This window comes from Gymnodraco acuticeps, unplaced genomic scaffold (assembly GCF_902827175.1).
Source record: "Gymnodraco acuticeps unplaced genomic scaffold, fGymAcu1.1, whole genome shotgun sequence".
In the NCBI taxonomy this organism is placed as follows: domain Eukaryota; kingdom Metazoa; phylum Chordata; class Actinopteri; order Perciformes; family Bathydraconidae; genus Gymnodraco; species Gymnodraco acuticeps.
Genome location: NW_022990459.1, coordinates 3,929,557 through 3,945,132, shown reverse-complemented (window position 1 = coordinate 3,945,132; position 15,576 = coordinate 3,929,557). Strand labels below are relative to the sequence as shown.

At 38.8% G+C, this 15,576-nt stretch overlaps 1 protein-coding gene across 4 annotated transcripts in view; it reads right to left on the bottom strand.

Annotated features, from left to right (window-relative positions):
- The window catches only part of LOC117552462 (anoctamin-4-like), an 81,246-nt gene extending 68,083 nt beyond the window's left edge, over nt 1-13,163 (bottom strand). For 3 of the 4 annotated variants that reach the window (XM_034225909.1, XM_034225913.1, XM_034225912.1), the window contains exons 1-2: nt 12,761-13,163; nt 8,972-9,046 (exon numbers count right to left, since the gene is read on the bottom strand). In XM_034225909.1, the coding sequence (XP_034081800.1) occupies nt 8,972-9,046; nt 12,761-12,986 (301 nt within the window). In that variant the 5' untranslated portion in view covers nt 12,987-13,163. The remainder of the gene's footprint in view (nt 1-8,971; nt 9,047-12,760) is intronic. The other variant, XM_034225910.1, reaches the window with a different exon arrangement.
- Between the last annotated feature and the right edge of the window lie 2,413 nt (nt 13,164-15,576).

The following is a 15,576-nucleotide window of genomic DNA, read 5'->3' as shown; positions in this document are numbered from 1 at the left end:
CTTGTCATATTAAATCCTTTATCTCGCTGGTACCCAGGAAGGTCTATGATGGTGTTACTAGGAGAGCCCAATATAATTTGAGGTGGTACTCTGTGTAAAAGGTTTGAGAACCACTGGCCATCTCACTTGCTCTATGTCACTCATACGCTTGAATAAACATGTGCAAACATTGAAACTACACCCAGGGATTGGCAACCTTTACAATCAAAATAGCCATTTTTGTCCAGAGCCTCAAAACATATGTTTGCCTTATAAGGGGAAAAGCCTATTAAGATCAATTTCTTAAAAGTACGCTGAGTTGTGTTTTCTGTTGGAGAATGTAAGAAAAATCAGGCTCACAGTATTGATAAGAGAACATTGAATTGTTAAAAAAGTAACTTATTAATTTCCATATTACTATTATTTATATATTCGTATAATTGTGATAAATGAGACAGAACTGGCCTGTCTGTGAGCTCATTTTATGTTGGTTTGGTTCTTCTGATAAAAGGTGTGAATATCTAAATAATATACCACCATATGCTATTGTCATTAGTTGTGTCCCTATTCTTCAAGCTAAGGCATTGCTAATTTAACAACTCTTGGCTTACAGAGTGGTAACATGAGACCGATTTTTATATATAAAATATAAATATATTTTAATTTTATAATTTATTTTAAATATTAACAATATAATAAAAATAAATGGAAATATATACACCGGCAAATATTTAATATAAATACCTTGTGTGTGTGTATAGCTATTGCTTTATCTGCTTAATGTTATTTTCATAAGAAAGTCCATGACTATAAGTATACAGTATCATAACTACATCTTTGATGTTTATAAAAAACCAAACCGTTTGAAAATTGGTTGAAAATTGAGCAAGCTATGGTTATTTAAATAGTAAACCATAATGTTATGAATGAGAGCACTACCTGTAGCAAGATGGCGGCCATGTGGCAACGTCGGTCTCCATTGGCCAGCAGCGCGGGTGAGTCATCTAGTGTTTATATATATCTATGGGTGTCAGTCATGGTACTGACACCAGGACTTCAGAAGGGAAAAAAATGACGTGTCGGCCCAAAAGGCACGTCGGCCCACCGGGATAATGCCCGGTATGCCAGATGGCCAGTCCAGCTCTGCTCCCCTCTCCTGCAGGGGGGCATGGTCAGCTGCAGCTCATTTGCATTAAAACTATGTCACAGAATCAGCCCTTGCAAAAACAGAGCTGGAAAAGAGCAAATAGAGCGAAATGAGGCATGGCTAAAATGCATGATCTGTTTGGTATTTTGAAAAATAAACTTCACAGACATGTTTTGTATGGCCCTACAATATATTTGTCAAATATAGCATGATAGGCCCACTTTAAATGTATTTATTTATATCAAATGTGAAATTTTACCAATATACTCACTGACCATTAGGGGGCGCTCATGGACCACACTTTGAGAAGCACTGCTCTAGAGTACGGTAATATTTTAGCACCTTAATCTATGACCAGCTTGCACTTCAGCTCTCCATTCTTTCAGTAAGAAATCTTCAATGACGACTCCATCTACCTGCCCTGGGGTGTATGGCTGCCCAGTCAACTTTATCAGCTGGAACAGTAAGGGCCTTAATCAACCTGTAAAGTGTAAGAAAGTCCTCTCCTATCTTCAGAACCTCAAGGTAAATATTGCATTTCTCCAGGAAACACATTTAAGGATTTCAGACCATTCAAAACTTAAAACTCAGTGGGTGGGTGAGGTGTATCACTCCAAATCCAATGGTAAAGCTTGAGGCACTGCTACACTTATTCACAAATCTGTACCCTTTGTCGTATCTCAGACCACTGAAGACCACAATGGTCGATATGTTATGATATCGGGCTCACTGTATAACACACCCTTAACTCTTATTAATGTTTACGCTCCAAACTGTGATGATTATATGTTTTTTAATGAGCTATTCTTAAATGTGCCTGTTGCTGAGGGTCACCAATTGATAGTGGGAGGAGACATGAATTGTGTTCTAGACCCAAAGTTAGACCGCTCTTCAGCACGACCTGTGCAGTTAACAAAATGTGCATTGGGTCTGCAGTCACACTTAGAAACTCTGGGAGCCGTAGATGCGTGGCGCTTCCTCTTCCCGTCAGCTAGGCAGTATTCTTTCTTTTCCCCTGTACACCAATCGTACTCACGCATTGATTACTTTTTTATTGACAAACGCCTTCTTCCGATGGTAAAAAATTGCTCATATGATGCTATAATAATATCAGATCATTGTCCTTTGATCATGGAGCTATGCTTTGAGAATCAACCAACGCCTTCTCGATCTTGGAGATTTAATACTTACTTACTATCTGATGAAACCTTCATAAAATACATATCTTCAGAAATTGACATATTTTCTGAGATTAATATTGATAAAGACATGAAATGGAGTTCTATCTGGGAAAGTCTTAAGGCATATATCCGTGGGAAAATAATCTCTTATAGCTCCTTCAAAAACAAACAAAAAAGGATGCGCTTGCTGGAGTTGACCAATATGATTTTAAATTTGGATCAGCAACATTCTGCTTCTCCATCTCCTGATTTATATAAACAGAGATTATGTTTACAGACAGTATTTAATCTTCTTTCTACTAGACAGACTGAACAGAATATTTTTAAAATAAAAGGGATTGGTTTATGAGCAGGGCGAAAGAGCATCCAAAATTCTTGCTCACCAATTGCAACACTCAGAGAGCTCAGGACTAATAGCTCAAATCAGAAATGAATCTGGCCACCTGACCCATGATTCTAGTGAAATCAACAAAACATTTAAGAACTTCTATAGTAGACTTTACGAATCCTGTAGGAACGAAAAACTGTTAGATACTTTTTTTGAAGGCATTTATTTTCCCACTTTAGGCGATGATGCTAGAAAGCATGCTCGATGAACAAATTACTACATCTGAAATTGAAGAAGCTATAAGAAACAATGCCATCTGGGTCAGATGGCTTCCCAGTTGAATTTTGTAGAACCTTTAACAAAAATCGTACTCCTGTTTTAAAATAAATGTATGATGAATCCTTAAGATCCAGTTCCTTAGACCCATTAGAACCTTCGTCATACTGCCCAATCTCTTTATTGAATGTTGATTTTAAAATATTATCCAAATGCCTTGCTAGACGCCTGGAAAAACAGTTGCCAACAATAATATCGCAGGATCAAACTGGGTTTATTAAAGGGAGGCACGTTTTTTTTAATATATGCAGACTGTTTCAAATCTTATACACTCCCCCCTCACCTCAACCTGAGATAGTTGTATCCCTTGATGCTGAAAAAGCCTTTGACGGAGTAGAATGGGATTATTTATGTTATACCCTTGCTAAATTTGGATTAGGTGAACACTATATAGGGAATCTTATTCACACTTTTTGGACTTGTCCCCGCCTTTGCAAGTACTGGGAAGATGTTTTTTAAAACTCTCTCAGAAGTGTTTGAGATTCCTCTCAATCAGTCTCTGCTGGCAGCATTGTTTGGAGTTGTTACTAGAGAAGCTCAACTTCCAAAATATAAATTAAATGCCATTGCTTTTGCATCGTTGATAGCTCGACGACTAATTATTCTTAAATGGAAGGATGAATCACTGCTCACCCATACTCACTGGATTAGAGACCTGTTGCAGTTTTTGCATCTGGAGAAAATCCGGTCCACTCTGAAGGGATCTACTGATAGATTTTACAAGGCCTGGCAGCCATTGATCACACACGTAGAGAAGTGCAAGCTGGACTTAACTCTTTAAAGAAGAGTGTGTATAGATTTGAGTGTTGCTGAATCTGGGCTACTACCATTTCTAAAGCAATATTGTAAGTTTTGTATATATTTTGTCTTTTTGTTTGTCGTTTGCTTTGTATGTTTTTATTCATTTAATTCTTGTGTAAATTGTGAGAACGTGTACACTTATCTAATTCACACTGTTTTTTTATTTGTTGTTATTATTTTCTTTCATGCTGGGGTAGGGGTGGGGGGTACATTTGATCTGCTTTTTGGCAGTCTGGTTTAAATGTGCCCTACAGCAGGGATGGGCAAATGGCGGCCCGGAGGAACAGCAGAGTGCGGGTTGACAGGTGTTGACTTATTGTGCGTCAGCAGAGACAGGCTACAAGTGTCTTAGGTTCAGGTTAGACAACTAATGTCTGGGTTAGTGTTCATGACTTCATGTTTATGTCATCTTAATGGTTAATCTCAATGCACACACATTTTCCGTGCTTTCCAATAGTTTAAAATAGTTGTATTCCACTGTTAAATAACCTGTTCAATACAAACATGCCACTTGTACAAATTAAATAACATTTCTGTGAACTGATATTTGTTTAGCGAGCTTATTAGAGGATGTTCACTGAAAGATTGTAAAATGTCAATGAAGATGTCAGACTTAGTATATTTGTTAATAATTACATACAATACATGGAATTTGTGTGTGTGTTCCAAGTGAATCTGCGGCCCCCTGGTGGCCAGTACATAAATGATGTGGCCCCCACCACCATCAAAGTTGTCCATCCCTGATCTACAGTATGTATTTGACTGCTCAATGACATTCTGTATGATTTTTCTTTGTAATGAAATCTTTCAAGAATAAAGTGTTAAAAAAATAAATAGCAGATTAAAAGTTGCTCTATTCTGCAGTTTGTTCCTGGTGTTATAAGATAAAATAAGAAGTACTTTATTGATCCCAATTTGGGAAATGTTTGTGTGGCAGCAGCATAATAAAACAAGGCCAATGTACATAAGAGAAATTAAAAGATTTATCAGCAATGTGCGAATTTATGACCGCTTATATAATGACACCAATTCACTACATGTTTGTAACCAAGGTAAAAATATAGTTTGACAGAAGGAAGAGGTGAGTTCACTAGATTTTATTGGACACAATAAAAAGATAAAGCTCATAGCTTATCATTCATGTTGTAAAAGTCTTACAAAAGCAAACATGGACAGTAGCAAGTAGTAAGTTATGTGTGGATTCATTTCTTACCTATTTTGTCATAATTATGTTTACCGTTTGGATTTGAATAGAACAGGTTGGATTGTATGTTTTAGAAAGGAACAAAGGTGTCAGACAAAGTCCCCTCCCGATATAAAAGTTGGACAACTGCAGGGTGAAGTGTTTTACAATCCAACTGACACTGACCTCTTTAAACTGGATAAGCATAAGCAGGCTCTTCTGGTGATAATACAACCGAAAATATCAGTAATTAAAGAAACTCTTAGAAACACAGTGAATCATTTCCAAAAATAATTATTTCTTCTTTGAGAAAAGAATGACGTAAATAAACTAAGGTTGATGGGTGTGTATCAGTCAATGCTGTGGAAGTACCAGCATGGTGCCAATTATTTATGGCTATTTAGTATTTATACCCTGGGTGTGCCTTGATTTATATCACCCATGCAAGTTATGTGACTTTGAAGCAGGGTGGATACAACAGAAGAATAGCTTAGCCTGGTGATGACAAATATGTTCCTCTCAGACAAAGGGCAGGGCTTTTAAATCACACCCAGCACGCTAACTAACCCTTTGCCAAACCAAGAGGGTGAGTCTCAACGGTTCAAAGCTCTCCCTCAGCACTTCATTATTGTGTTTATTTAGATAAGAGAGAAGAGAGGAACACCATGCAGCAGCAACTCAGCCTCAGCCTCAGATGAACCCAAAGTCTGAACAGCATTCAGTTTACAGCCTCTCACAGTAACCACACTGTAATATTCATTGAACATTTTTCCAAAGGCAAGGTCTGAGTATTGCAAAAAGCAGGAGTTTGCAGTATTGAGACAGACAGGAACATTATTGCAGACAGCTTTGTCAACAATGCACTATGTCCTGTCAGCAGCCCCTGATATACAAACAAAAAAACATGTCAGGGGAAAAGTTGAATTTTCTTAATGCTCAGAATAAATCACTGTACTGTACTGCAGTACTACCTCTCTGAAAGGTTGCTGGAATACTTCACAAACTAACACACTGCTGTTTTTATTCCAAAAATGTACAAGGCATCAGGCTATGTTCCATAATCATTTAAAGTAGCAGTGATAAAACCTCATCTTAAAAAGCACAACCTCGATCCAGAGGTTTTAGCCAACTATAGACCTATTTCTAATCTTCCGTTCCTCTGAAAATTCTTGAGAAAGCGGTCGCAAAACAGTTGTGTGATCATTTAAAAAACAATAATTTATTTGAAGATTTTCAGTCTGGCTTTAGAACACATCATAGCACAGAGACAGCTCTTGTTAAAGTCACAAATGACCTAATAGCCTCAGACAAAGGACTTGTCTCTATTCTTGTCTTGCTCGATCTCAGTGCTACATTTGATATTATTGACCATGATATCCTATTGCAAAGACTAGAGCACTTAGTTGGCATACAGGGAACTGCTTTATGCTGGTTTAGGTCCTATCTGAACGCTCTCAGTTTGTACGTGTCAACGATGAATCTTCGATGCAAACCAAAGTTAGCCATGGAGTGCCACAGGGCTCAGTGCTCGGACCTATTTTGTTCACATTATATATGCTTCCGTTAGGCAATATTATAAGGAATCACTCTGTACATTTTCATTGCTATGCGGATGATACTCAACTATATTTATCAATCAAGCCTGATGAAACCAATCATCTAAATACAATTCAAGTTTGCCTCAAGGACTTAAAAACGTGGATGACCTTACATTTTTTGATGTTTTCCTTTAACGCCCACATAAAATCACATAAAATCAATCTCTAGAACCGCCTTCTTTCATCTACGTAACATTGCAAAAATCAGGCATATCTAGCCTCAAAACGATGCAGAAAAACTAGTCCATGCATTTGTTACTTCAAGGCTGGATTATTGTAACTCCTTATTATCAGGGTGTACCAAGAAGTCAGTTAAGTCGCTTCAGCTGATTCAAAATGCTGCAGCACGTGTACTAACCAGAGTTCGGAAAAGGGACCACATTACTCCTGTTCTGGCTGCCTTACACTGGCTCCCTATAGAACACAGGATAGAATTTAAAATTCTTCTTCTTGCCTACAAAGCCCTTAATGGGCAGGCGCCATCTTACCTTAAATAACTCATTATACCCTACTGTCCTACTAGGGCATTGCGTTCCAAGAATGCAGGGTTGTTGGTTGTTCCTAGAGTCTCTAAAAGTACAATGGGAGCCAGAGCCTTTTCTTATCAAGCTCCACTTTTGTGGAATCAGCTTCCAGTTTGTGTTCGGGCGGCAGACACCCTATCCGTTTTTAAGAGTGCGCTTAAGACCTTCCTTTTTGATAAAGCTTATAGTTAAGGCTGATTAGATTCAGCCCCTAGTTTTGCTGCTATAGGCTTACTGTCGGAGGACACCTTACTTCTTCCTTCTCTCTGTCTGTACCTGTGTACTCTCATGTTCCGAATAACCCAGCTTCCCCCAAATTTCTTTTGGTGTCTATATACGCCGGGATCCGGAGTCATGGCTGATCCTGTTGCTGTGGTCCTGAGTCCTAGATCGAGAGCCCTGGATCCTGAGTCGTGGCTGTGCCTGTTGCTGTGGTCCTGGATCCTGAGTCCTGGATCCTGAGTCCTGCATCCTGAGTCCTGGATCCTGCATCCTGAGCCCTGGATCCTGAGTCGTGGCTGTGCCTGTTGCTTTGGCCCTGGATCCTGAGTCCTGCATCCTGAGTCCTGCATCCTGAGTCCTGGATTTCGAGTTGTGGCTGAAACGGTCTCTGCGGTCCTGCCTGACTCTCATCATACTACTTCCCTGATGGCTCCCACAGGATTGTTGACATCCTCGTGGATTCATCTTATTATTATAGACACATGCATTTCCAAACATTTGGACTACCTATGTTGTAAATGTATTATCTTTTCAATTTACACACAGCATCTACTGCACGTCTGTCCGTCCTGGGAGAGGGATCCCTCCTCTGATGCTCTCCCTGAGGTTTCTCCCATTTTAAACTGAGGGGTTTCTTTGGAAGTTTTTCCTTGTATGATGTGAGGGTCCAAGGACAGAGGGTGTCGTATTGTCATACTGTTATTCTGTACAAACATGTAATATTTGTGATATTGGGCTATATAAATAAACATTGATTGATTGATTGATTGATTGATTGATTGAAGGTAATAGTAATTTATATTGTTTACTCCTCCAACCTTTCTTATTACAACATGGCAGACATTTTGAATTATATAAAATATATACCTCTAACGCCCACTCTTTGATATTATTAACCCTTGAATCTAACTTAAAGGTCCCTATTATACTCTTCTAGGACACGTGAAGAGTATGTCTTCTAGGACACGTGACTCATTTTTCTTGTCAAGTCACTTTACCTCCAATAATACTAGAGACACACCTGCAGTCCTGTTGAAGAGGAAGTACCTGTCTGTCTAATAATTATACAATTGGCCAATGTATCTAACCCGTTCAAAATGTATGATTATTAATTGAATTTGAATTACAATTTGTTGATATACAGATAAATAAAAGTAATCAGAAATATAACAGCTTATTTATTTCTTAATATCTCCACAATCACTTGAACATTCCCTCCCAATCACCTTCAAACAGTGAAAGGCTGTCATTTTAGACTGAATCTGATGTACTTGCAAGAGTTTGTTTCTTCTTTGTTGAATGCACCTTGTATGACCTTGTAAGTCACTTTGGAAAATATCGACAGTTAAATTCAATTCAATGGAATGTCGTCTTCGAATCAGGCCACTGACGTTTCCAGTGTATACTAGCACGTCTCACAGACATACTTTAAAGTATTCTTTAAACATCTCATTCAATATTTGAACATACACTCTCAAGTCTTTTATTTCCTGTCTAGTCGAGTATAAATTCAACACAACAGTGACCTGCGTAGACTCAAGATTTGATTGGAAACGTTTTGCAACAGTTTTTATCAAACGTAAATTAAATTGAAAATTAACAACTTAGTGATTGTCTTGTGTAGATTGTATTGCTTTACTTTTTCTTCTTTAAAAATCAGTCTTAAACTTACCAATGGTGATCTGACTGACACAGCTGTAGAAGGTTCCTGAAGAGGCATTGTAGCTGCTGCTGCTGGGCTCACGGTCTGTGACAGGACACACAAGGTATACGATGGCATCACTTACACTCTGTTATCGAAGAAACCTTACAATGCAACAAAGACATTGTGTTTTGTTTAAAGTGGTCCTATTATGCTATATTGGAAACATATATTGTAGGGCCATACCTATACAAAAGATGTCTGTGACGTTTTTTGCTTAAAATACCAAACAGATCACCCATTTTAGCCATGCCTCATACTGCTCATACCCCTCTTTTGCAACCCTGTTGCAAACAGGCTGATACTGCTTTAAATTGAACATCTGCTTCTAGCCAGGCCCCTTTGTAGCATCACGCAGCTTTCCCCTGCTAGAGAGATTTCTACGGGGAGAAGCTCAGCTAAACGCTGCGGTGATTAAATGCCATGTTATGCTCCTAACCACTTCAAGCTTTATTTTTGAAACAGTATGGTGCTCAAACCTTTCTCTCTCAAACTACAAGTAGCACAAAATAAGGCAGCACGATGTGCACTGCAGTGCTCCTACAGAACCAGAGTCACTGAAATGCTGGAGACACTGAAATGGTTAACTGTCAGACAGAGGTCAACTTATATTTTGTTAAATGTTGTCAGAAATATTACAGTGACTCACCACATATATTATCACAAAGGTTTATAGCGCAACATGCTCAACATAACTATCAAACACCACATACAATAGAAGGAAGGTTTGTATTACCCAAATCTAAATCAAATATGGGACAGAAAACAGTAATGTACAGAGCCATGATCAGCTGGAACTCTTTTCCGGTTCACATCATTCAGGAAAATTCTCAAGTACATTTCAAAAGGTTGCTAAAAAATTATTTAAGTATTATAAAGTACATTTGAACTGTGCCTGTGGCTATGTATGCATATATTATTATGTATTATTTGTATTGACTTTTGTTTGGCCTTGGGATGGTGATAATTGAATGACAGTTTTAGTTTTCACTTCATACAGCACTGTAAATTGTATTACATGATGAGCTGTTTTGTTTTGTTTTAATTTTGTTGTATGTATGTTTATGTATGTTTTGTGTGTGTGAGGACCCCAGGAAGAATAGCCAATGCTCATGCTAGTGCTAATGGGGATCCTAATAAAGACAATAAACCTCCATGGTTAGCTCTGAGTGTTAGCATGCTTTATAATGTAAACACACAGCATCTTACTCCCAAAACACGCTGCGCATTGTTTCTGATACAGCACATATAGCTTGACATGTTCTAAGTGTTTACCGCTAGAACAGTGCCATTATATTGCAGGTCTCCCTTGAAAAAGAGATCTATGATCTCAAGGGACCAATCTGATTAAATAAAGGTTTGAAATGAAATGAAAATATGTATTATATATATAACAACTTTACTCTAAGCCTCCAGCAGAAATCCTGCTGAATACACAGACACACAGCTGCGACTGTTTACGGAGACGATAGGTTGGGACGTGTCACGTCGGCCGGATGTCGCCAATGACGTTATAGGAGCGAAAATTCTGGATCTGCTTGTTAGCACCCCCTTTTTTTTTGTTGAGAGATGTGGGTACGGAGGAAAATAAAGAGGGTTTTGTTTTCTGACACTTCCCTGATACACAGGGGACACATATTCAAAAAATACATTTAGTATAATAGGTCCCCTTTAAGTCCAGGTGATCCCTATAATTGTTGGGGTACTTTTACAGCCATTGCTTTTCCAATAGATGTATAGGGAAAAAAGTGTGTCTTGGTCCCATAGTATCCTACAGTTCCCCATGAGTCCACTAACCTGGGGGGGTTGAGAAAAGCCATGACCCTGCAGCGTTACACATAAAACCCTAATACTGCAATGTTAGTGCTGTTCCACACATCGAGATGCACAAGGGGAAAAAGCATTGACCTTGCCAGAGCTAAGGCAGGAGTCTGGCAGCTCTAGTGCCGTGGTCTAACAATTTATGATGGGAATTAAATACATAAAAACAGATCAGCAGTGTTGTGAGAATCAGACGATAACCCTGGAAGAAAACCTTTATTGACCCTTATGGTGTACAAGCTAAAATGTCTAAAACAATGTTGTTGATTACTGATATGTTCATGTCCTTGTCTGGATTTATGAAGTGTGTCACCTTTATAGCCATTAGCCCTTTGATAAATGTCCTATGACATTTCACTATATAACTCAAGCAAATGTTGCATAAAGAATTTGGGGGGAATTATGGCTTGCAACTACACTGACACATAATCAGAAGTTTAATTTACAGATTGGTAAATGGTCATATTACTCTATCCTGTGTACAATTTAGTAAAGCAAAATGAAAAACTATGGCTGCAACAAATGATTATTTGTATTATACAAATAATCTGCACAACATTTTCTCAATTTAAAGGGGACCTATCATGCAAAATGCACTTTTGTACGTCTTTTATACATGAATATATGTCCCCGGTGTGTCAGGGAACTCACCAAGTGTCAGAAAACACAACCCTCTCTCTTTTCCTCCATACCCAAATCTCTAAAAACGGGGCTGCAACGGAGCTGATACAGATTTGAATTGTTCTGACTCAAAAAAGGGGTGCTCCGCCTATATGGGCAACTCTCCACCTATCAGGGGAATGGGGGGTTGGGCCACGGCCATTGCCGCTTGAAAGCGCTGGAGACGCTGTTGTATATATGCCAGGCCTGTAAGTGGCGCTGTAGTCTGCCACAAAAGCAGCGACGAAGACTTCCAGCGCATGGTTGTCATGGTTGCCCTTCTGTTTATTCTCCGCTGTGGACGCTCTGGCTCTTTTTCTCCCTCCCCGAGGCAAGCGTATGCTCCTGCTGCTGTTATTCAATGCAATCCCTCCCTCGCTATAATTCTCTCTCGGTAGTGAATTATCATTCAATTATCCCAATAGTGGCATATTTATTTTCTGTCAATCAATAAATCAATTAATCATTGCAGTTTGACATATAAGTTATACTTTAAAGCTGAATTCATTAATTGTGTTCTTAGTAGTTAGATGATAAGTTGCCATTAACAATCTCCCACTGTACAGCTCTCATCAGTTTCCATTTGTACGCAGACGATCGACAGAATGAATCTGTTGACTGAATGTTTATCATAATTCTGTCATTATGCTGCTGTCAAATCCTTGTCTCAGTACACCAGTCACCTCTGTGGAAACATTGGTTTAACTGCCTTTTTAATTGTCTTTTAAAAATGGACCTAGAGTCTTCAATAAAGCTGATGATGATGATGATGATACTCAGATCTATCTAAGCCGTAACCCACAAACCAGAACACTGTCAAAGGCCTTCAGGACATTCACAAGTTCTTAGTATTAAATTTAGAGATAATGATAATAGGTCAAAAATATGCAATCACCCAAATAACAAGGAGTCTTGGTTCTACCTTTGAAAACGTATAGTAACATAGACTCTACTCGTTTAAAAAAACAAAGTGTTACTTGTTTTATTTTTATTTTGTATTCATTTTCTGCACTTTTGTCGATCATTTGAACTTTTCCTGTTTATATTTGTTAACTCAGAATTTTGTATTGGATTTGTCTTTGTGTGTGAAGTACCTTTTAATGTTTGTACAGAAAAGCTGATTTATAAATAATCAAAGTATTTGTCCCAGTTATTACCCACACCATCATTTCAGCCCTCACTCAACAGAGAAACTAGAATAAACTGAGGATGAAATATCAGCCACATAAGCAAACATATGAGATGAAAGTATTGTCAGTGATCACATTTTACCGTTACCTGCAGATCCGGAGGAGAGGCGCGTCGCGATGGCGCAGCGAGGACTGCGCGGACTTCCCGGACAAACCCGCACCACCTCCTCCTGACACTGTACACAGATGACCTGGTTCTCTGTGTTTTCTCCGACCTTGCTGCAGCCCATATGTTCCCCCGTGGCCTGGATCTTCATACCTGTGCTGATCTGACGGACCAGTCGCATGTCTGCTCCTGTCTCATGCTCCAGCATCCTCCTCACCGGCGGCGGTCGCACTTATTACGCATGGCTTCTGCTTGTGAAGGCAACGACTTCTCCCGCATCTTTTATCTCCACCGACTGCAGTTCGAAATATAAGCGGTGTATGTATGTGTGTATGCTCATCTCCGCTCCGTGTCGTTTCTCGGCTCGTGTCGCGATGATGTTGCAGTCTTTACGCACGGCTGCGGGCGTGGCTGGCTGCTCCACGTGGTTGGTGAGGTCGCAGTGTCAATTCCTGTGGGAATATGAGTGGTAACAAGATAAAGTAGTAATACATTAAGAATTTGTACACATGTACCACTGTAAGTCCCAAAAGGACTATAACTGTAAAACGAATTGAATGAATACGACACAACGTAAATTCACTCGACAGGGACGTGCAGAGGATATAAGAGGGGCGGGGGGCTCCAATTCATAAAAGCATTGCTATTGCAAACAATAAATAAAAATACTCCTGGAATCATTTACATACATATGTGAGATTGTCAAATGTTTATTAAAATCATTTAAATGAACCAATAACCAAGGAGCATGTTTCCAGTTACATAATTAGAAATCCTTTATTAGTCCAACAGCCGGAAATGTACATTGTTACTTGCATAGCAGGTAAAGTCATGCAATAATACAGAATGAATGAGCTATTAATATATAGATGAACAGCACACATTAGTTATAATATAATTCAAATAAAGACACATCCACAAAAATGATGAGCAGCAATTTCAGAACTTAGTGGCATACACCAGGCTATCAGCCATAACATTATGACAGGTGAAGTGAAGAACAGTGATTAGAATGGCCCCCGTTGTAGAATCAGAGGATGAATTGTATATAAGTGTATGTATTTCCTCTGACATTGGGTCAATTTACTTAACGTGGGTACATCTGCTGATAATTGCAGAAGAGGCTACCCAGCTAGAAATGTTGGGTTCTAAAAACATTCTGAGAATGTTTCTAACCCTAATGTAAATGTAACCTCCTAATGTAATGTACAACTCCTATGAAAATGTTCAAAAAGTGCTCAAACTTCACATGTGCTAACAGTCCAGCCTTGAAGACATCTACGGGAAAGTTTTGAGATTTCTTCAAATGCCGTTGTCATGGCAACACAATGCTCACCATGAAACACGGTTTTCTCATAACTTCAGTGAAAATGCTCGAAATGGCCCAAAACTTCACAGGTTTGGTAACGATGCAGCCATCAACACATCTAAGCGTATTATGGGATGTCATCAAATGCCATTGGCATGGCGACAGATCATTCACCATCAAGTTAGTTCAAAAGTTTGCAGTTCAAATATTCTTCTGCTTTCCCAAGCCTTTTTACTTTATTTTCTCATCTTAATACAAATTCATTCACTACTACTTACATCTGATATTTAACTCCTTAAGCCTATTTTCAGCTGCAGAAACCATTCCCTTTGTTGAACAAGTTCCTGTTTTAGTCTATTAGTGATTGACAGTTTCTGTTCCTCTGGAAAGCTTATCTCTCCTGCCAGGGCCCCTCCTTGACAAGTGACGGAATGTTGTTGAACTGTCAAGATCCTATATAACCTGTATGCATCTTTTACTCTGGGCGCACTCTTCCAGAATACTTTGTACTCTGTGAGACCTGTGTCTTCGAAGCTTTGAATAAAGAACCAGAAAGACAACTCTGTTTTGTTTCACCAGTTTATTGTTTGATCATTCTGATTTGTATATCTCCACAGTATTGACTAGGTCTAAGATTTCCGTAACAACTATTAGATTATTCAGCTATTTCAGGACATCAAGGCTATACATGTTGTTGTTTATACCTTTTTTTTTAAACCTTTTCTTTTAAATATTAAGCTTTTTCTGCATTTTTGTAGCTAAAAGCAGCTACCATTCAGCTAATAACATATTCAGCTTTTTCTGCATTTTCAGCTAAATTCAGCCATAAATGTTTACAGCATTCGCACGCATTTTATGCAGGAAATGCATTTTCTAGTTCATGTATACATGTGTTTGCACAACAATGGGAAAATAGGGGGATGGTAACATCCACAAACAAACCTATTACACATAAATATTTGATCCTATCACTTTTGGATGCAGTACAACTCCCTAAGAGAGTGGCGGTCTGTAAGTGTGCAGCACACAGGGACGGACCCAATTTCCACAGGGAACCGGAAGGCAGATGAAGAGGCTAAGAAAGCAGCGCAAAGACAGTGACAGGACAATGACCAATATATTTCTGAAAATATGGAACACATTGATCATGACATCCTAAAAGACATGCAAGCGAATGCACCTGACAAAGAAAAGGTATACTGGAAGAAGAAGTTGTGTACACAGAATAAAGAGGAGTTGTGGGAAAGTACAGAAGGCACATTTGTATTACCAAAAACCTTATTTCGATATGCAGCTATATTGAGCCATGGGTTGGACCACGGCTCAACAGTGGGAATGGTGGACGTAATACAGAAGATATTCACAGCCTATGGCTTTACAAACTACTCTAAAATAATTTTTTTAGCATGTTCTGTGTGTGCACAGTATAACCCTCAGGGACAGTTCAAACCAAAGAGAGGTAAAATACCGGAGCCAGTATCCGTTTCAG